Source organism: Cylas formicarius, unplaced genomic scaffold (assembly GCF_029955315.1).
Source record: "Cylas formicarius isolate icCylForm1 unplaced genomic scaffold, icCylForm1.1 PGA_scaffold_9__14_contigs__length_23061073, whole genome shotgun sequence".
NCBI classification, from domain to species: Eukaryota; Metazoa; Arthropoda; class Insecta; order Coleoptera; family Brentidae; genus Cylas; species Cylas formicarius.
In genome coordinates this window covers 10,094,790-10,116,842 of record NW_026844365.1, presented here as the reverse complement: position 1 = coordinate 10,116,842, position 22,053 = coordinate 10,094,790, and the positions used below count along the sequence as shown (strand labels likewise).

Genomic DNA, 22,053 nt, shown 5'->3' with positions numbered 1-22,053 from the left:
TACTTTTAAGTCACTTACAGTTACTTACAGATATCTACCAAAAAACAGAAGTACTTGATGATTCTACGGTAATTTGGGATTCTACAGGTTTGAAGCTTACAGAACAAATAAAAGTTTTTAGAACTTCGCCCTTGCCAGTTTAAATGACTTAGTTATACTTCCAAAAATGATAAGGGATGATCAATAAATCAGAAATTTTAAAAGATTCACGAAGTTCCATTGCCTTTATTTCTTCACTTACGAGTTGAAGGTCATATACACATAAGTCACTTATGAAATTAAAACGTACAGTGTCCTTACTTTTATTTTTCAGTAAAGATGTTTTACATTTACAGAAGTACTAGATTATCGGGAACTCTGTTCTTATTAGTTTAATCCTGAAAGATCCTTAATTATCAAATGGGAGTTAATTGTACCATTGATGTGATAGACGAAGCTTCATGACCTGGGGTTGTACTAATAGTTTGTTTAGCTTTGGCGTTTTCAAAAATATTCTTACCGTGATTGAAATCATTATAAAATTACGCGCCTCAATTTGCAAAATAATCTTTCGCGATGGTATCCGCGTGGAGAGGCACTTCAAAGCAGGAAGCGGAGACAAAAAAAAACTGTGATTGGCACACAATGTCACGTAAACCTTGTCGACGCCCGATTATCAGGTTTCTTTTTCGGAGATTATTATTTGAAGCGATTCTTGATACGCAATTCTGCGCAGTTTATTGTGTAAAAAAAAATAAACAAATTTTTAAAGCCAGCCGAAAAACGGAGAACAAAATGACCAAAACCCAAAGTCGGTGTTGATATGTGACTTCTTTAAAAAAAAGTTTCAAGTTGAAAGTCTTAAATTACCGAAATGTTGATCAGAAATATGACTTCGTTGGGATGCTTAAAACAACATTTTTTCTGGTATTAAAATTATTTTCCTCTGTATCGGTCTAGAATATTGTTAGTGAAGAGACAACCTGCATATCGCTCCACTTTTCTCTCCGCCATCCCAGAGGAATATTTAGAAACCTGAAATTTTGACTGGGTAGCTAGTACTAGTTCCCTGGGATTTATTGGGTATTTACATAATCATTTTTTTTTCAAACTGAATTTCCTATTTATAAAGATTTAATTTAATTATTATTATTCCTACTTTTTACAAAACTTCTGGATTCCTCCTGCGTCGGTTTTTGCTGAGTCGAAATTGCTGACGTTTTGCCAATGACTTCTTCAGAGCTTGACTGAAACTGGCTCGTATATTACTTTGTACTCATACATTGTTTAAAAGGGAAGGAGCTAAACGAGGGACATAAACAATTTTAACCGCGACCTGTCACCAATTTGGGAATCGGTCATCCGAGACGGTGTAAATATTAAGTTTCTTTGAAAAATTATTATTAATATTAATTATTTTGATATATTCGTGAGCGTAAGGTAGCCATGAACAATTGACAATAGAAGATGACAGTCCAAAAGCCACGTGGCAAAATTTTTGTTGCATTTTTCTCGCAAAATGTCTAATGGAATGAAATATGGAATACTCTACGTACTCAATTCAGTAGAAGGGCATCAATGTGAACTCAACTGATAAAAGACAATTACCTATTAAAATGACGTATTTTCTGTATATTTACAGTATCTCTTCTAGGAAATCAAGGCACTTAATCTGTCCGCACTATCTGATTTGATTGTCGTCAGGCGTTGCCTATAAATATATGATTTTAAGTTTAACTTTCAATATTCCTGGTTTTTGCGTGTATGAGAGGGGCAACATGAAGGTCTTTGTTTTTGTTCTTGCCTTGGTGGCATGTGCCCTTGGTAAGTCTTGCCTCCTACTAAACAACGAGTTTTTTTATAGCTGTCGCCGTTTGTCGCATCCTAGCGTCCAACGCTTGCGATCATTCCAGTAATGTGCTTGTAGTCCTCTATCCACCATTGCACAGTTTACCTCTTGCTTCCACAATTTCCTTGCTCTTCCTCTTTTTCTGAGATTGGTGACCATAACCATTTCAACCTTTAACATTCTATAGTTTCCATGATGTCAATATCTATACCCATTTGCTCTCTGATTTCAGTATTCTTCGTCGTGTCCCTTCTAGCATCTGCGCCCACCATTTATTTCAGTAGCTTTAATTTTGGAAGTGATTTTTTTTATTTATTACCCAAAGCCTTGAGCCATATGTTATACTAATTTTTGTATTCCGAGTGATGTGGTTATTCCATAGTATATTGTTTAGTTGGCGTATTTCTGTATTACCTTCAATTTTAGTTGCTATTTGCTTTGCATTATGGCCATCATTTGTTATTGCTACACCAATGTATTTGTAACTACCATCGTTATTAATATGTGTGCTTCTTAATTTTAAGCGTCGTCCTTCATTTCCCATCACTACATACTCTGTTTTTGAGGGGTTCTTCATCTTCTGCAAATATTACTGGGTCATCTGCAAGATCAAGGCTATAAAGCTTATGATATCAAATTGGTTCACATTTGCTTTTCCATATCTCTAAGATCCCCTCCAAATAAATCGACTGTATTCTACAACATTTATATTTTGCGAACTTTATATTGGTGTTAATCAGGTTAAATTTTATTTATGACGAATGTTACTTTTTACAAAACTTCTATTCAGTCGAACTTGCTAACGATTCGCCAATCATCCTGTTGGCTTCTTGGGAGCCTTACTGAAACTGACAGTTTCATTGACTTTTCACTGACTCTCAACTAACTGAAAATTTCAGTCAAGCTCTGAAGAAGCCAACAGGATGATTGGCGAAACGTTAGCAAACGCGACTCAGGCAAAACCGACGCAGAAGTTTTGTAAAAAGTATTACAGAATGTTGATAACGAGTGTTGACTAAATTGAAATCGAAAATAACAACAAAACTTGCGCATTGTCACTTATGGATATATGAGAACTTGAACTTGACCGTTCGTTTCTAGCATCACCGAAACCGGTGGATCCATCTCCGAAGATCATCAACGGCCAAAACGCAGCTAGAGGTCAGTTCAACTACATCGTGTCATTCCAACGATTAATCCAAAATCAATGGAGGCACAACTGCGGCGGCTCCATCATCGGGCGTAACTACATCCTCACCGCGGCTCATTGCATCGGAGTCAACATACCATTGAACCAATATAGAATCGTCGCCGGTATCCTGAACATCGACGACGTCAACGTAGGCGAACAAATCCGCAACCTCGCTGCCATCATTTCCCACGAACTTTTCCCCGGGTAAATTTATTCCTCTAGTTTTTAATCCAGCATATGGGTAACGGTAAAAATCAATCGCAGAGGTCCCACTGTCGCCCCTCACGACGTAGCGTTGTTGCGACTGAGCACCCTGCTTAATTGGTCAGACAATATTCGCCCGATCGCTCTTCCCGCTTTGGGTCACGTTTCCGAAGGTACTGCCACCTTGGCAGGTTGGGGAGCCATTCAAGACTTCTTAGGTATCATCTACACCTACCCCAATACCCTTCAGTTCGCGGAATTGCCTGTCATTAGTGATTTTGGTAAGTGAATACTCGAGATACGCTGGAACGTTAGCTAATGGAGTTTTTTGACAGATTGCAATCAACGACTAAGCACTGCTCTCCAAAATCGCCCGCATCCGTTCGATCCGATCTCCAACGTATGCACCGGCTCTTATGTTGGCTTCCAGTCCGCCTGCGGTGGTGACTCCGGCGGTCCCCTCACCAAGAACGGTAGGGTGATTGGTATCGTTTCCTGGGGACTTAGCCCGTGTGGTTCGGGTGCCAACACTCCGACCGTCTACGCTCAAGTGTCCAACTACGTGGATTGGATCGACAGGAACACCCCAGATCTACAACAATAAGTGGGCATCGTTTGATGTCATTGTGATACTGACAAATAACTTAAATAAATTCGTATTAAGTGACAATTCAAGGTCGTTTTCCTTTTGGTACCTATCTGCAAGCCGAAGTACAATCCATTTATAACAGAAAAGTTAATAAATTGATACCCAAAGTGCTTGTTTCGCGGTAAATTTTGCAGTTTTTCGTCAAACTTTGAATGCGGCAAGTAGAATTATGCTACGTGATGAACTTAATGATAATAATTCCATCAATAGCAATACTTAATAATACCTGAGAAAAGCAGAAACTGCCTTATAAGTTGTGCGTTGTGACAACAGCTCTGTCCTGCTGAAAGTAAATATTGGAGAGATTTGCTAAAGACATGTTATTAAATAAATGCTGTTTAAATTATTACTGAGGCATTTAATCTTTGTTCCCAAGCACAAAGGTGAAGTGGATTTAAAATCATATTTTTTTAAATATTCAAAATACAAAACATACCACATCTGCTGACTACATCAATAGATGCGAAGTGGTGAACGAGATATTGCATATTCTGAGGGAAGAGCACGGGGTCTATGCTCAGGCATATGCAGACGACCTTGTGATGATGGCACAGAGGACGGAGGTGAGAAGGATGCAGGGACCCCTGAACGAGGCATTGGCAAGATTCTCACAATGGTGCCAGGACAGCAAGTTGGCTGTCAATTCTGGCAAGGTGGAGATGGTGATCTTCACCAGAAAAAGGAAGTTGGAGTGTAACCTCAACATTTCGATGGATGGGGTGCCTCTTTCTGCAAGCGGAAGAGTCAAGTACTTGGGGGACAAGGTCGACCTTTGGAACTCTGTGGACGTGACGGAGAGCGGTAGGGGGCACTTGGGGCCTGGGCCAAAGATCATGGGGCAGTGGCATGGTGACTGGGGACCAAAAGAGCAGGAGCAAGGCTAGTTCTTGACAGACTGCAGAGATTGGCTTTTCTCTGCATAACGGGCGCCATGAGGACGGCGCCCACGAGGGCCCTAGAAGCTCTGGTGGGTTTGCCATCTCTGGCGCATCGGGTGCGGATGGAGGCGGCCAGAACGGCTGTCAGGCTGGCGAGCTGCGGACTCTGGAGGGAGGGAACCTTCAATCGGGGCCCGTACGACATTTTAGAGGACTGGCCCGGGAATCGCGGAGTCATGGGCATGCCGAGTGACGTCATGATCCCCGAGATGACCTTCTTTGACAAATGGACCTTACCATTAAGGGAAGAGTGGAGCTCTCGCCACTCAACTGCAGAGTTGGCTCCTGGGATGAACTTGTCTCGTACACGGACGGGTCCAGAATGGAAGATTTGTCGGTCCCTCTGGGTCAGTACTGTAATGTGTTTCAGGCGGAAATTTGCGCTATATTCATGGCGGTCAGAGAGGTGCTTCGGATCAACCACGGAAGCAGGAGGGTCTTCTTCTGCTCGGATAGTAGGGCTGCACTCATTTGTTGATAAAGGAGTGCAAAGGGATATTGATGAGAGTGGCTGAACTGCTTAGACTGACCAGAAGGGAGTGTAGAACACCAACAGGGGCCTACACAGGACATTGCAGACTTAGGAGGCATCTTTGCTTGCTAGGCGCATTGGAGACGACCCAGAGTGAAGGTGGTGCATGGAAGGGGAGGATGCCCCGTATCATCTGCTCACCGAGTGCCTTGCTTTGATATGGGCAAAATAGAGAGTCTTCGGAACGACCTTGATCGGTGTTCGAAATACGATACAGCCCAGTAAGGCCAAAATTTTTGTTTCAAACAATCCAAATAACAAAAACTTATATCAGTGTTTGTTAAATTAATTGGAAAAATGAATATTTTGAAAATAGTCATAAGTTTGTTGCATTGATGAAGCATCTGATTTATATTTTGAATATTTAAAAATATATATTTTTAATTCCACTTTGAGTTATGGACTATTTCCAAATATTTTTCAAAATGCAGATATCCGAAAAGGCCGCAGCCAAACATGGTAAAACATTGATAATAAACAAAAACAGCAAGTAGTGAGGTCCATCACGTGAAGTCGTGTAGGAATATTGGGTTCGGGCTTACCGTGGTTTGCTTTGTGTTTGAGAACAAACAACAAACAAAACAATTTTAAGTCAAATACCACAGGATTTATTTGATAAGCAAATCTCCACTATATTTACTTTCAGCAGGACGACACTATTGCCCACAATACACAACTCATAATTTCTGTTTTTTTTATATAGATTCCTTCGTCTGATCTCACCTACAAACGGAATTGATAATGATGGCAGAATGATTGTTATTATCACTAAGTTCATCAGAGAAAAAATTTAACTAATTTTTTATTTTATTTAATTTTGTTTGTATACACATCAGTAACTGTAATTCCATGGTAGGATTGTTAGGTTGCTTATAGATTTCTATAGACTCTCAGATTTTTCATTGGTACTTTAGTTTTATCGAATAAAATTTTATGAGCGGTTAGGCAACTGCTGATGAGTTTATTTGTCTTAGTCTTAAAGCTCTTTCATGTTCCTTATACCTAGTAGATATTTTTAGTCCGGTTTTTCCAATATATTCTTTGTCGCATATGAATGAAATGCTGTAAAGTCCTGGCATCCCTAATGGAAATTTGTCTTTGACGGATCGAAGATATTGAGACATTTTTGGACAAGTGGTAAATCTGGTTTTGACGTTATATTTCGTTATTTGATATGTGGTCAGTGATGTTTTGAATGTAAGGAAGGACCACAGTGGTAAATGTAGTATTGCTTTCGGTCTCATTGCTATTGGAAGGTTGTGGTGAAGTGCATTTTGTGATCTTTAATGTGGAAATTATTAGACCGAAGAGCAGACGTAACTTTTGATATGTGGTCAGTGATGTCTTGAATGTAAGGAAGGATAATGTAGCAAGTGTATTTTGCTATGGAACGCTTAATTTTTTTAATATGGAAATTATTAGAGAGAAGAGTAGACGTAAGGTGTTTTAATTCTGGGTTGAGTGACTCTGCTGAGATAGTTTTAAGGCTCTGTAAACAAGAGAGTTGATAACCGATGATTTTTGGGCAGGATGGTGGTGTGACAATGCATTAAGCTATCGGTCTGTGTGCGTAGGTTGGCCATGATTGGCGAAACGTTAGCAAGTTCGACTCAACAAATTCAGAAGTTTTGTAAAAAGTATTAAAGTAGCATGTGGAAGTTCTCCCCTCCCTCTATTTTCCTTTCTTCATCAAAAGTTCAGTGTATACGATCGAGGACAGTTCTGGTAAGTCAAAATTAAATTTAATTACGACAATTTGGCTAAAGTTCACCCCATATTTTGGTCACAATTTCAATTTTTGATATGATTAAGTTCAATAGATTGTAAAAATTTAGGTGAGAAGAAATTAGCAGTTTTTTTCGGTTCTGCGTTTTTTTTATTGCCATTGCTTCCGACTCGCGTACCTGAGTATTTTTATGACTTAAAATTAAAATTATATATCACAGCATATCAGTTGAATATTAGATAAATACAATAAAAATAATATCATAATAAGGTAAATTTTGATTTGAGTACGAATTTGAAGTTCAACTATTTTCGTATTGTTGAACCTGCCCAAAAATCGTATTTCTTAGCCAGAAAATCAAAAGATTGCGTCGGGCCAAGAAAAGGAATATATATTGTCAAATTTTCAGTAGTCAAAGATTAGGTTCGGTAAAAATGATCTTAAATCTATTCAATCATTTAAAACCTTTATAACTTATCGAAAGATCTTGCAACGGAAACTAAAATTAATAACTTTGAATCATTGTACCAATCTATGTAGGTTTTGATATTAATCAAAACTTCAAACCGGAATATAAACTTAGTAGCGTAATCAATGAAATGTGTTATGGAATAAGAGTGGCATATACCAAAACAATGTTTGACGAGTCTTTTGCCAAAAATCGAAATTCCGCATTTTTACGGTAAGCCAACAAATTAGGAAATGTTTTAATCCATTTATAAACATTTAATTCACGATAATTTTCATTTAACTGAAGCAGATAAGGTGCGACTGCTCGTGACGCGCTTAAAGGGAACAGCCTTCAGTGTTTGTGCGGGTATTGCAGCTTTGGGTGACAATTACGATACATTTTGGAAGAGTCTTTTAGATAAGTATCACAACAAAAGATTATTAGCCAGCACTTACAACAAATTGTTAATTTTAAACAATTACTAACAGAATCGTAAGAAATTGAACTATTGAACAACGGTACGAGCTGGTCAAAACCATTAATTTGTGCCTCTCGCAGTTTCACGGAGTACGTCAATGCTCCAAGAGCCCATGTGGACAGTGCAGTAAAAACCATCATTATCTACTACATGCCAGTAGAGATAATGTAGTCAACGCCACCATTCATCAAACTCAGAGTACCAGCTCTCAAGAATCGAGTTCTCAAAATAACGTTAATGATAATTCCTTTGAAGTAAATTGTGCATTTCACAAATCCATTTTTTTAAATAGAAATATCGAAAAAATGGTTTTATTAGCAGTAGCCAATGTAATCTTATTACTACAGAGTGCCGTAAAAAAATCGGGCTGCAATATTTTAAAGTAAATTCTTCGACCCAAGGTTTGGGAAAAAATACTCAATTGGTTAGAGGGATTGCCGATAAATTTTTTGACAGAATACTGGGTGCTCAGATATTTTTACTTCAATTGGTTTAATGAGGGCGTTAGAAATATGCTTATGTTTATGTACCTATGGATCAAGGAGATTCGGAATATTCCTTTCCTATAAATTTACTTACCCTGCAGGAAGAGGCGCCAATCGAGCAAATGAGTGCAAGGTTTTGGGAGTTTGTGCAAATTCCTGAACGGGAAATCCCCGATTTGGTTTCTATGGAATGCTAAAAAATATACGCGGAAACGGTTACTACAGGTACTTCAGAACAATTTACGATTGCCTTACCTTTTAAAAGCTCTCCAACAAAAATGGAAAATTCCAAATTTTTGGGGGAAAAGCGGTTAAAAACATTGGAAAAGCGGTATCAAATTCTGAAACATTACGTGCGGACTATAACAAAATAATGCTAGGTTTTTTAGACCAAGGATTTTTACGATTATTAGAGAAGGATGACAGCAATTTGGGCTACTAAATAGGTCATCATCCGGTAATGAAATTAGGGAGTTCGAGCATGCCTATTCGGATAATAAAAGGTGTTTTTTTTCGATGTATATTACTATAAGTTGCAATAAAACAACGATGGATTATTCGATTGACATAAATTTTATTCATCCGAAAGATAATCTTGTGGCATTACGTTTTAAATATGATTTCTGGCATATGATCGCTACGGCTGGCGCGGATGTAGTCCAATCTGGACGTTCAATTTTCGATGACTTTTTCCAACATTTGTGGCCGCATATTGGCAATAACACGGCGAATGTTGTCTTCCAAATGGTCAAGCGTTTGTGACTTATCCGTATAGACCAATGACTTTACGTAGCCCCACAGAAAGTAGTCTAGCGGTGTTAAATCACGAGATCTTGGAGGCCAATTCACAGGTCCAAAACGTGAAATTAGGCGGTCACCAAACGTGTCTTTCAATAAATCGATTGTGGCACGAGCTGTATGACATGTTGCGCCGTCTTGTTGAAACCACATCTTCTGGACATCATGGTTATTCAATTCAGGAATGAAAGGGTTAGTATACCAGGTAATCCAGAGTTATATATGCAGGCCGTAAAACTCTTTAAAGGACGAGGCTTTGAATTAGTAAAATGTTCAACCAATTCTAAATAATTATTAGCGAATATTTTCATGGAAAAACGGTTGCCAGAATATGTTACATTTAAATCGAAAACCAAAGCTTTAGGAATACAGTGGGACACTTTAAGGGGTGTATTAAATTTTGGATTAACTACTTCTGACGAAAAATTTTGTCCTTGGCGGCCAAGATTTATCCTTATTGTTAACGATTCAGTTGAAGTCACCGTCTCTTAACGTTGGTGAAAACCACTTCGAATTGGTAAAAAAAATACATATTACAGTACTAGTCCGCTAATTTCAATTAAGCATTTTGAATCGTAAATGGAACGACTTATGTAAGGTAAATCTTGAAAAAACTAATGTAAAAAGGTTACATCCAATTTTGAAAGAGGGACTGCAAGTGGTTGGAGGTAGACTAAAGCACTCTTTGATTCTTCCGGGAAAGGAACCACTACTAGAAAGAATAATTGATTGTTACCATATTATTTATTTGCATACGGGCTCATATCTACTCGAATATTGGATTCTCGGCTCTAGGAATATAACAAGAAAGAGGGGTTTCAAACGCAGCCACTCTTTTAGATCAAAACCAAAACCTTTGACACCTTTCATGGCAGATTTGTCGGATCTAAGAGTTGCCGCTACCAAACCAATCTTACATACAGATGTTGATTATTTCGGACCTATGAATATCGGCTTGAGTAAAAATAGAAACGCGGCAGTCCATAAGGCATATTGTGTATTAGCCGTTTATTTAAGTACCAAGGCTGTTCACTTACAACTAATAAACTCTTTAAGTACTCATCATTTTTTGCAAGCTTATTTTAATTATATTTATAAACCAGTTTGTTAATTCAGAAGTAGGAGAACTAAATTTGAACGGAGTAGAATGGCGGTTTATAAGTCTATAGAGTTCAAGTCACGGCGGAATGCAATGCAAAGAGTACAAGTCTCACTTTGTAATGTTTCGTTACAATTATAACAAGGGAAATGAGGTTCTTGGTCGCTTTATTAATAGAATAAACCAATAATTACCACTCTAAGTGAATGGGAGGCGATTGTTAAATGAACAATAAACAATATGTGCCGAAAGTACATTGATAATAAACAAGGTTCGAACCGAAACGCACACAAGTCTGCGGTATTCACCACTCCGAGTGGAACGGACTTACGTGGGAGCGGTCGACGTTCCCTTGAAGGATCTTGAGGCGGTAGCAGGCTGCCACCACCCAACGGTTGTTCGGCGACGATGTTCTCAGGACCCAGAAATATTTGAACGTAAGGTGGCCTTCCACCTTACGTCAATTGATCGGACGTCGTCAACACTGCAGCGCAACCGCTTCTCTTGCCTTCCTGCTACCCACTGCTTACCTCAGTCCACCTTAACTTCGCCGTCGTCCAGTACTTCCCCTCGCATCCCCACGGCTGTCCCTTCGTGATTCGCACCGCTTTATATTTACCGCCACTCGCGCACTGTAGAGAACTTAGACTTAAATAAGAAACAAATAATAACAAAATAACATAATATGTATACGGTATGCTACACTTGCACAAGGTATTCGGCGATCAGCTATTGACATATGAGGAACTTAACACTCTTTTAGTGCCAACAGAGGAGGTATTAAAATCAAGATCTTTATGTAGTTGATCGTCACATTTTTTAACATTGACTACGCTGGGAAGCTTACCTGCCGATGACGTTGTATATTTGAATATTAATTGGTTGGATTGATATATAAAATGGTGCAGCATATCGGGGCGTTTGGAATATCTAACAAATTTGTAAGTCACAGAAAAATGGAATATGTAATTTATAAATATTAACTGGGAACAGTGGTGGGTATTCAGGTAGATAATGCCCCGCCTCTTCATTGGTCGTTGGCAGTGGTTACTGAGCTCCTGCGAGAGGGAAGTTTGTGGGTCCGATTCGAAAATTGTACCCTCTTCCAGAGCAATGACTTCAGAGTAACACCCTTGTGTAAATAATTAGTAACATTAGAGATATAGGTTTTCTTTGATTAATATTTTGTTTTCTTTGGTTACATTGCGGGTCCAGTTAAATTTTACTGTCAGAAAGTTTGGGATATATTTATTTATTTAATATATGGTGCTTCGAGTTATTTTTTATTTTTGCACTAATTATATGCAGATTGGGCTGAAAACCACGTTTGCGCCAGTTTGAATTTATTTTGTTTCATTTGCATTTTTATATTTTCGGTAAAACGCGCGCCAACACCGGTTTAGAAACCAATCAAACTCGGTCGAAAATCAGCATTGGTCGGTAAACCCACGAAATAAACTCCGGTATATACGAGTTCAAAGAAATCGGGGTTTGGGGAAAAAAGGACTTCCGTGAGTTTCTTTCCAATGGTTCTTCGCTCCCTCTATTATCATTTTTTCGCCTAGAGTTCAGTGCATACGATCGCGGACAGTCCGGATCATTAAAAATTAAATTTAATTGCGACAAGTTGGCTAAAGGCCACACCAGAGACAATGTGGCATAATTCTGTCTGCGGCAAAGATTCACCAAAAACTGACATAAAAACCCTGTCATTAGAAGTAATTTGTGACATAGTGTACACCACAAGTCATCTGCAGTTCGTTTCTTGGGTTATATCAAGTATGAAGCTTTTGATAGTCCAAATAGCTTCAAAAATATTGTTAAAGGCCATGTTTCCGTGATTGACGCTAATATTTTCCGGTAAATGGTGATTAAATTGCGAGAAATATTTTGAGATGAGTTTTTTTTGGGTATGTATGTATTAAGTGTAGATTTAAATGAATGAATAATAAATATTAAATAAAAAAACTTTTGTTAAAAAAATGATATGAATATTTCGTTCCAATAATTTATTCTTTACAGAAGATAATAATAATCATTTTTTAACGGAGACAAATGCGTATGATAGATATTATAAATTATTGCATCACAATATTTAGCAAATATCAGGTTTTACTTGCTTGAATCATCACACTTAACTTAACAATGTCGAAACCAAACTTAATTTGGATCTCAAAAACGTTTCTCAATATAGTAAAAACCACAATCTTAACTACGTTCTAAAACAATTACAACAATTCATGAAGAAAGAGATGAACAGGAAATGAGGAAGACAGCGTTACAGAGTTGCAAACGTGTTGAGTGACCTCCAGAGGGCTTAAACATCTTCAAAAAATTAAGGATTGATGAGATAACAAAAACATTAATAAAGCTAGGTGTTAATAAATCTATTGAACAATGTGATATCCCAGAACTGTGGAAGTTATCTGTGGTTGTACCAGTTTCTAACTTAAAAAAAAACAAGCAGTGTGATATTCGAGAATATTTTAAAAAAGGGGCCGATGAAATTCTGGCATCTTCAGAGGCTGCGCGCCTGCGTTAAAGCAATTCAAGCACTTAAACCTTAAAGTTTAAGTGCAATTGACATGAACGCGCTGCCTCTGAAGATCCCAGATGAAATTCTGGCGAAACGTCAAGTGACCGATCTTACTCTAGGATCAAACAACGAACGAATGGATGTCCGGATCAACAGCAGTACACATTATACAGGAGGTTTTCTAATTTAATGTCAATTAATTAGGCGACATACGAACATATGTCCAACTTAACAGGGTGGTAAAGCCTTCAAAGATAAAAAATATTTTTTTAATAACTATAATACCACTTTAGATATTTCAATGAAATAAGGCACACGTGTACTATGTAACAAGACGCATTATTTAGCGTACCACATTTGTTTTAATAAAAATTATTCTTACAATCTGCAACCATTTCACTTAAAAAAATTAAATCCTTTTCTCTGCATGGTCAGCACACAGAGGAATCAGTTTTAATTTTTAAGCAAATCAGTGTCATGCCACTGCCTATCTATGAAATCATAATATTTTCTTTAATTAGGTTGCTGGTCAAATTGAGATTTTTTTTGTGAAAAATAAAATCTCTATCCAAAATATTTGCTTTTTAGTTTAGTTAGTTTATTTAGTTTAGTCCTTTAGAAAGAAAACATATTAGAACACTTTTCTTTTTTACTTTTACAGTTTTAATAATAATAACATAGCCTAAAAACAAGATAAAATCGCAGGAAGCTCTTATACGACCCTTCAGCTCTTCTGCAGTGTTAATTGAGGTGCGATAAACCAGATTTTTAAGATGCCCCCAAAGTGAGCAAGCGCGCTGTCATGCATGAACCACATTCTGTTCCTAATTAAACATGGTGCTTCTTCTAGTAATATTGGCAAATCCTTTTCTAAAAACCGGTGATAATTATGGCCACTTAGCCTGTCTGGCAGTAACAAGGTTCAATTAAGTAATTTCCAACAATTCCAGAACAAAATATTTAGGGAAAACTGTTCTTCATCCTTAAATTGTACAACTGCATTAGGGTTTTCATCGGTTCAAATATGGTTATTGTGGAACTTAATGATTGCATTTTTGGAAAAGTTAGCTTCATCTGAAATAGTTTAACCAACTAAATTTAATTTTTTGGTCAAACAAGGGATAAGGAGAAATTTTGTCCGAAAACCATTGACAAATATTAACACGCAATCGAAAATCTCTGGAAAGTATCACCTGAACACGTTGAATATGATATGGATACAATCGAAAATCGTGCAAAATTTTCCAAATTAAGACTTACGAGATATTCAGATTATTTCCAATTTTTCTAATACTAAGTTGAGGATTTTCATCATTAGAATTTAAAACTGTTTCTTCAATTTCTGGAGCTCTTACAGTCCTATGGGCTCCTTTTAAATGATTATTTGCCCCCCAAGGACTAGTTTCAGTCAACCTTATATGTACATTTAAAAATGTTCGCCTATATAATGATATAATAATTCCTATGATACTTTTTCTAAAACTTCTGGATTCCTCCTACGGCGGTTTTTGTTGCTTTTTCAGTCAAGCTCTGAAGAAGCCAACAGGATGATTGGCGAAAAGTTAGTTCGAGTCAACAAAAACCTAGAAGTTTTATAAAAAGTATTACCATAGCCTGTGGATGTTTCTAAGAAAAATCCCTATGATTATGTATTAAGTTCTCCTCAGGGTTTACATACTTCGTATTCCTACTTCGTTTATATGAAGTGTTTCAATAAAACAAATAGACCATGCCGATATTAAAAAAATATATTGTATTTTTGAAAACTTTACCACCCTGTACCTCAAAAGTTAAGACGTTTAGGACATATGTTCATATGAAGTTTTCTTGTTAAAATTGATACAAGAATAGCCCCCTAAATTATTGACATTCAATTAAAAACCACCGCTTATATATTTATATACAATTACTACAATTTTTGCTCCACTCCTCACATAGAGTTCAGACCAAGACCAAGCAGACAAAGTAAAAGCATTCACGGTGGCAACAAAGCCAATACATTTCTGCCACCTTGTGTTTTGTTGTCGATACTAACAAAAGTAGGAGACCAGTGATTCAGTGCATCATCACAGAATTTTAGTTATGTTATATTGTACTAGTATTAGTGTCCTTGGGAAAGGTGCCGTTGGAAAAAAGTAGAACACAGAAAATATTTGCAGATTAATAGAATAAAATGGAACCCTAGAAATGAAGACTAAAGAAATAATTACAAGAAAGCCGATATATTGGATCAGATTTTTTTTAAAGCCTGATTCGCACCAGCAAGTTTGAACCATTTGTGTCCAAAACACTAAAACTTCCTGGAATTTGCAGTATTCGTAGGTAAATTATTAGGCGTAAACTAAAAATCGTAAAAGGTGGAATTTTTTCGTTTCAACAGTATTGTTGGCTGCATATATAGCTATTTCTAGTATTTTTTAAAATAAAGTTTGCATTTTATAAGAGGCGTTTGCACAGAAGTTAGATATTAGTCCGCAGGAGCAAGATTGAAAAATAAGAAGGAGGAGAGCGCGCAGCGCAGAGCAGTCGCCTTGTAATGTATCAGCAATGATCAAGATGCAAGAACAGGTAGGTTTTGGAAAAATGTGACTTTGAAATAATACTTATGAAATTCTTCAATTAACTAAAAGGATCTAATTTTTTCTCTATTCCAGATAGTATTTCTGGCATCACTTGTTTTGCTTTACCTTAGAAGAGTTTGTTGGATGTTCGATGCAGTCATGACCCATCTCCGAAACTGTCTGAAGTTGTATGTGCCACCATTTGTTTCAACTTTGCAGGCAAGTACTTTTTAACCATCATCTATGTGAACTCTATATATTCTAATATAAATCAATCTTTTAAGAATACAATTTATTAGGACCACCAGTCTTACGCTATATTTCGCCCATCAGAAGCAGACATCCAGCCCATTTTTTCTTGTCTTTTATGTTGATATTGGTTTCTGCTGAAGCTGAGAACTCACGGTAACACAATATCCGTAATTCATTTATTGTTATTAAATCCGCTTTCGGAATTTTTGAAACCTTTGGTTTATTTTGCCTCTCTATCCCTGTGTGCAGACAAGTTTTAAAGATACTATTCAATCGAGGTTTGTAAGTAAAATGTACCCGAATTCAAGTTGCAGAACGGCATAGTCTTTTAATTGCTAAGACGCAAATTCTAATTGAATTGGATATTTCCTGTTTTTTAGGATAATCATTTTACAAAATCAAAACACTCGGATCTTTATCTCTGGCCTATAAATATTCCATTTCCCGTTTTAAATTTTAACATTCTTGGTTTGAGCCTGTACGAGAGGGGTAACGATGAAGGTCATAGCGCTAGTCCTGGCCGTGACGGCTTGTGCCCTCGGTAAGTCCCTTTTGGATTCTCCTTTTCTGTTAAATGGTTAACGGTTGTTGACCAAATCGTAATCAGATAAAATATTGATGATGTTGAAATCTCTTATCAATTTATGAGAACCAGAACCAAATATGTATGGAAATCTAATACTTCATTTCCAGCATCACCAACACCGGTGGACCCGTCCCCCAAGATCATCAACGGTCAAAACGCAGTCAGAGGTCAATTCAACTACATCGTGTCTTTCCAACTATTAGTCCAAAATCAATGGAGGCACAACTGCGGCGGTTCCATCATCGGCCGTAACTACATCCTCACCGCGGCTCACTGCATCGGAGCCAACACACCATTGAACCAATACAGAATCGTCGCCGGTATTCTGAACATCAACGACGTCAACGTGGGTGAGCAAATACGCAACATTGCAGCAACCGTTTCCCACGAGCTTTACCCTGGGTATATTTGGTCTTACTATTTAATCGACCAAGTGCCTAATCGATCAAGTCTATTGCAGGGGTAACACTATTGCGCCTCACGACATAGCGTTGTTGAGACTGAGCACTCTGCTTACTTATACCGACAATATTCGCCCGATCGCTCTTCCACCTTTGGGGCACGTACCCGAAGGTACTGCCACTTTGGCAGGGTGGGGAGCCATTCAAGACTTTTTGGGTATCATCTACACCTACCCCAATACACTTCAGTTTGCGGAGTTGCCCGTGATTGGCGATTTTGGTAAACGAATCTCTAAGGTGCACCGGGATGGTGGGTAATGGTGCTTTTTGTTCATAGACTGTAACCAACGTCTCAACACTGCCCTCCAAAATCGCCCGCATCCCTTCGATCCCGTGTCCAATATCTGCACTGGGTCCTTCGTGGGTTTCCAATCCGCATGTGGAGGTGATTCCGGCGGCCCCCTCGTCAAAGACGGAAGGGTAGTCGGTATCGTATCCTGGGGACTTAGTCCGTGTGGCGCGGGTGCCAACAATCCGAGCGTCTACGCTCAAGTATCTAACTACGTGGACTGGATCGACAGGAACACACCAGATCTACAACAGTAAGGTGGCCTTTTGGACTAAATGGAGTTTTAAAATTTTCGTAATAAAAGATAAATCAGCAAGTCTAAAAAAGTGTTTTCGTTCCACCAAATTTATGTGCACGCACAAATGTAAATGTGGCACAAAATGTTGCCTCTTACATCTGTAATTGTCTTTTGTAGATGTTTGTTCTCTTTTTCTTTTTCTAACTCATACGCCCATTTTTGCCAACAAGTTCCAGTTTTCAGTTTTAAGGGTATATTCAGCTCAATTATGGTAGGGCTCTGTAACTTTTTTATTGGATGGAAAACGACGTAGAATATTGCTGCTGAAGTGCTTCTGGTTAAGTACGTTAAGATTCATAGTTTCCGTTAGATAGCAATTTTTCGAAACACTTAAGATAAACCGCACGATTCGGTTATAAATATGTTTTACCGACGCGTCCTGCTATCATTCCTGAGTCGCAGTGTGTATGAGAAGGGCAACATGAAACTAGTACTGCTAACGTCTGCCTTGTTGGCATGTGCCCTTGGTAAGTACGCATTTGAATGTGCCTATCGACATAAAGCGCCTATATTTTCTAGCATCACCAAAGCCAGTGGATCCCTCTCCCAAGATCATCAACGGCCAAAACGCCATCCGAGGTCAATTCGAGTATATCATCTCGTTCCAAGTTTTCTCCAGCGGTCAATGGAGACACAATTGCGGCGGCTCCATCATCGGTCGTAACTACATTCTCACCGCAGCTCACTGCATCGGAGTAAACACTCCCCTCAGTTCGTACAGAATTGTGGCTGGTATCTTGAACCTCAATGATGTCAACGTCGGTGAACAGATCCGCTCCATTTCCGCCGTTATCGTTCACGAGCTCTTCCCAGGGTACTGTCTTGCATAAAACTTTATCAACACAGCAAATTACATTTTTGTGAATGCAGAGGTCCGGTGGTCGCACCCCATGATGTAGCCCTTCTCCGACTGAGCTCTTTGCTGGACTGGACCAACGGTATCCGTCCCATTGGCCTGCCACAGTTAGGCCAGGTGTCTCAAGGTACTGCTACTTTGGCCGGATGGGGAGCCGTCCAGGACTTCTTGGGTATCATACAAACCTTCCCCAACACTCTTCAGTTCGCTGAACTGCCTGTAATTGAAGACTTCGGTATGTATCTGGCATCCAATAACCGAGTCCATCTGCAGGGATTTTCTCTTTTCCAGAGTGCAACCAACGGCTCGACACCATCTTAGGAGGACGTCCTCATCCGTTCGACCCCATTTCCAACGTATGCACCGGGTCTTACGTAGGCTTCCAGTCTGCCTGCGGTGGAGATTCTGGAGGTCCGCTCGCCAAAGACGGTAGGATCGTAGGTGTTGTCTCCTGGGGTATATCGCCGTGTGGTGCTGGCGAAACCAACCCCACCGTTTACGCCAAGGTGTCCAATTACGTCGACTGGATCGACAGGAATACCCCCGATCTACAAGAGTAGATATTTGTTTAAATAAAGTTGTAAATAAAATTTTAAAAGCGATGCGTTGTTTATTGAGTTGAGAAACAGTTACTTCAATAACCTATAAAATAAAAACGATAAATTTAGTTTCGACGACGATATGAGAGTCCTTTTCCAGGACTCACGGTCAATGAATTTGGAGGTCCTATTTTCTCCCCATTCCTCCTGCGTCCCTGAAAAGGAGCTAAAGTGGACATGATGCAAGTAATTTGTATATTGCGTATTTAGAAACGCTTTCGATTTGCTCGATAAACCTGGTAAATTGAAGATTGTATTCCTCTTGAAATTGAAGATATCGTTGGTTCAAGAACAATGTTATCTGCAAAATTCCTCAGAAGAGAACGACATTGTCGACGTCTGATATGTTTTATCAGTAGAAGTGAAATACTTGTCTACTTGCGATACCTGATCATTTTTTCTATTCAAATCAGATATAAATATGGGCTACGTCAGCTCCCGGCTCAATTATAGTGATGATGGCCGCCACGAAAGTTCTGATCCTGGTCTTAGCAGCGGTTGGTGTGGTTTTATGTAAGAATACTATTTAGATTATGGCTTTTCGTCGATATACAAGAATCTTTTCTTATAGCCTCGCCGAAACCGGCCGATCCAAGCCCAAGAATCATCAACGGGCAAAATGCGACAAGATCGCAATTCCCATACATCATCTCCTTCCAGCGCAGACCAATACTGTCGTGGAGTCACATCTGCGGTGGGTCCATCATCGGTCGTAACTACATCTTGACCGCCGCCCATTGCATTGGCGTAAACAATCCCCTCAGTCAGTACCGCGTGGTGGCTGGTATTCTGAACCAAGACGACGTCAACGTTGGAGAGCAAGTCCGGTCCATTTCGGCGATTATCTCTCACGAACTCTTCCCAGGGTAAGTAACGACTGATGTACCAAAAGGAAAGGACTAATATTATTTATACGTTTAGGGGTCCAACAGTAGCGCCCCACGACATAGCTCTGTTGCGTCTGAGCTCCCTACTGAACTGGTCGAACAACGTGAGACCCATTCCTCTGCCTAATCAAGGACACGTATCTGCGGGTACCGCTACCCTGGCCGGTTGGGGTGCTATATCTGATTTCTTGGGTATTATCCAGACTTTCCCCAACACGCTCCAGTACGCGGAGCTGCCAGTGATAGACGACTTCGGTGAGTGATTGGTAAGATTATTTCATCATTAAATTAATTCGGAGCAATTACAGAATGCAACAGCCGTCTCACGACCATCCTTCAAGGCAGACCTCATCCGTTTGACGCTCTCTCCAATATTTGCACGGGATCTTACGTGGGCTTCCAATCCGCTTGCGGCGGTGATTCTGGTGGTCCTTTGACCAAGAATGGTAGAATTATTGGTGTGGTATCCTGGGGAATAACGCCGTGCGGCGGAGGAGCCAACAACCCTACCGTCTACGCCAAAGTGGCTTCTTACGTCGACTGGATCGACAGGAACACCCCAGACATCCAGGAATAGGAGATTGAAATTGTATTTTCTTTTTGAGAAATAAAATAACGCCAGTACTCATTTTCGTTTAATTGAAATTGAAAACTCCTTATCAAAGATAGAACTAGCCACTTAGCGATCCGTAACCTTCGACGCTTTCTCAGAGTTTGCAAATCAACGCGTTTGATCTCAGGCGACATGGAAACACAATAGACACTCCAAAAATATTTTTATTATCATCTTTAATTCAATTTACGTTTGTAAATCGGGAGCTTGGCGCTCGATCCAATCGAGGAAGCTGGTAACTTTCGCGTACACCGAAACGGCGTTGGGAATGGTACCGCAAGGGGTTAGTCCCCATGAAACCACGCCCACCAACTCACCATGTAGTGCAAGGGGGCCTCCCGAATCTCCTCCGCAAGCGGACTCAATGGCCCGGGCGGGACCTGAGCAGATGTTAGTGTTTACGTCGAGAGGATGTGGTCTTCCCAGCAGGAGGACGTCTAATCTCACTCGGCACTCTGCAAAATATAATTTAATCAGCCCTAGCAGCGATAGGAGTGGGTTATTACCATTGGCGTGAACTATGGGTACTTCCACGAACTGGAGAGTATTAGGAGCCGCGGGATTGTTAGCACCCAGTGAGCCCCACCCAGAGAGGAAGGCATACCCCGAAGGTTCCTTGTTGGGAGCGGGCAGATCAATTGGTTGCACGTTGACGGTCCAAGCGAAAGGCGAGGCCACGCGAGCTACCGCTATGTCATTGGGAGCAACGACATTGTTTCTGCAACACTAAAACTTTAGGAAAGTCGTACCGGAAGTGAAGCAACGCACCCCGGGTAAAGCTCGTGGTTCACGATCCTCGTGATAGCTCTGACTTGCTCGCCGACATTGATGTCGTTCAAGTTCAAGACTCCGGCGACTATTCTGTACAAAGCGGGCACTTGTGGGAAATCGAAGCAGTGGGCGGCGGTGAGTACGTAGGTGGTGCCGATGATGGAACCGCCGCAGTAATGCCTGAAATTCGCTCCCGATCCTATTTGGACCGAAACCTGATATGGAAACTGGTTTCTTGCTGCGTTATCTCCACCTGCTATGCGCTGGCCCGGATTGACGGTGGGGTGAGCTGGGGAAGCTGGAAGATGGTGGTGAGTTGCGTGGTGGTGCGTCGGGGAAAGAAGCACTTACCTGCGACACACGCAACTAAAGCTGCCGCTGCGATCAGGGCCCTCATGTTGATTAGATACAGACTGACCGAGATCGACTGGCGTAGATGTATATTGACGAAGCAAAAAAAAATTTTGATTAGATCTTAAGTGGGTTGGGATGAGTGGCGCAATAATAATTATGACGGAATACATTTCTGGCTGCGCAGATCGCCCGATACGAGCCTGGGTGAAAATAAAATCTTTTCCCCGCGACGTTCGTGATGCTTTTCTGCCTCCGAGCGATATAAAACGGCGGTAAACCTCGCGATACATAATAAACACGTCGCAGATCCGTTTCTCCAAACAGGTAAAACCGATGTTATGAAAATTTATAAAAGTAAAACAAGCTATTAGTTATAATTATATCGCATGCACTTTCCATCAAGATAAAGTGGGGGCTCGAAATTTTGTTGTTCGGTAAGTTATGGCATCAGATTAGAGGGCGAACGATTTGCATTTCCCTGCTGGCGGCGGCGCGTCACGCGAGCTCGAATTATCATAACCATGTTTATGGATGTTTGAAAAATATGTATCTCTTTATAGGTCGCTGGCTCGGCGTCTCGGGTGCCAACTCCATTAAAGCCGCGTCCCGA

General features: G+C 39.8%; 2 protein-coding genes across 2 annotated transcripts; one reads left to right on the top strand and one right to left on the bottom strand.

Moving 5' to 3' along the window:
• Positions 1-1,651: 1,651 nt before the first annotated feature.
• Positions 1,652-20,329, top strand: LOC132706928 (transmembrane protease serine 9-like). Its single transcript, XM_060678526.1, has 18 exons — positions 1,652-1,803; positions 2,930-3,224; positions 3,285-3,505; positions 3,560-3,827; positions 4,610-4,722; positions 16,205-16,270; positions 16,423-16,717; positions 16,776-16,996; positions 17,054-17,318; positions 17,766-17,830; positions 17,883-18,177; positions 18,234-18,454; positions 18,511-18,775; positions 19,029-19,155; positions 19,244-19,331; positions 19,390-19,684; positions 19,740-19,960; positions 20,014-20,329. The coding sequence occupies exons 1-18, from the start codon at positions 1,701-1,703 to the stop codon at positions 20,280-20,282; spliced, it is 3,693 nt and encodes a 1,230-aa protein (XP_060534509.1). The 5' UTR covers positions 1,652-1,700; the 3' UTR covers positions 20,283-20,329.
• Positions 20,330-20,446: 117 nt separating this feature from the next.
• LOC132707064 (chymotrypsin-2-like) lies at positions 20,447-21,528 on the bottom strand. The gene is made up of 4 exons (XM_060678723.1): positions 21,441-21,528; positions 21,087-21,387; positions 20,825-21,036; positions 20,447-20,773 (listed from the first exon to the last, which is right to left on the bottom strand). The coding sequence occupies exons 1-4, from the start codon at positions 21,484-21,486 to the stop codon at positions 20,505-20,507; spliced, it is 828 nt and encodes a 275-aa protein (XP_060534706.1). The 5' UTR covers positions 21,487-21,528; the 3' UTR covers positions 20,447-20,504.
• Positions 21,529-22,053: the final 525 nt, after the last annotated feature.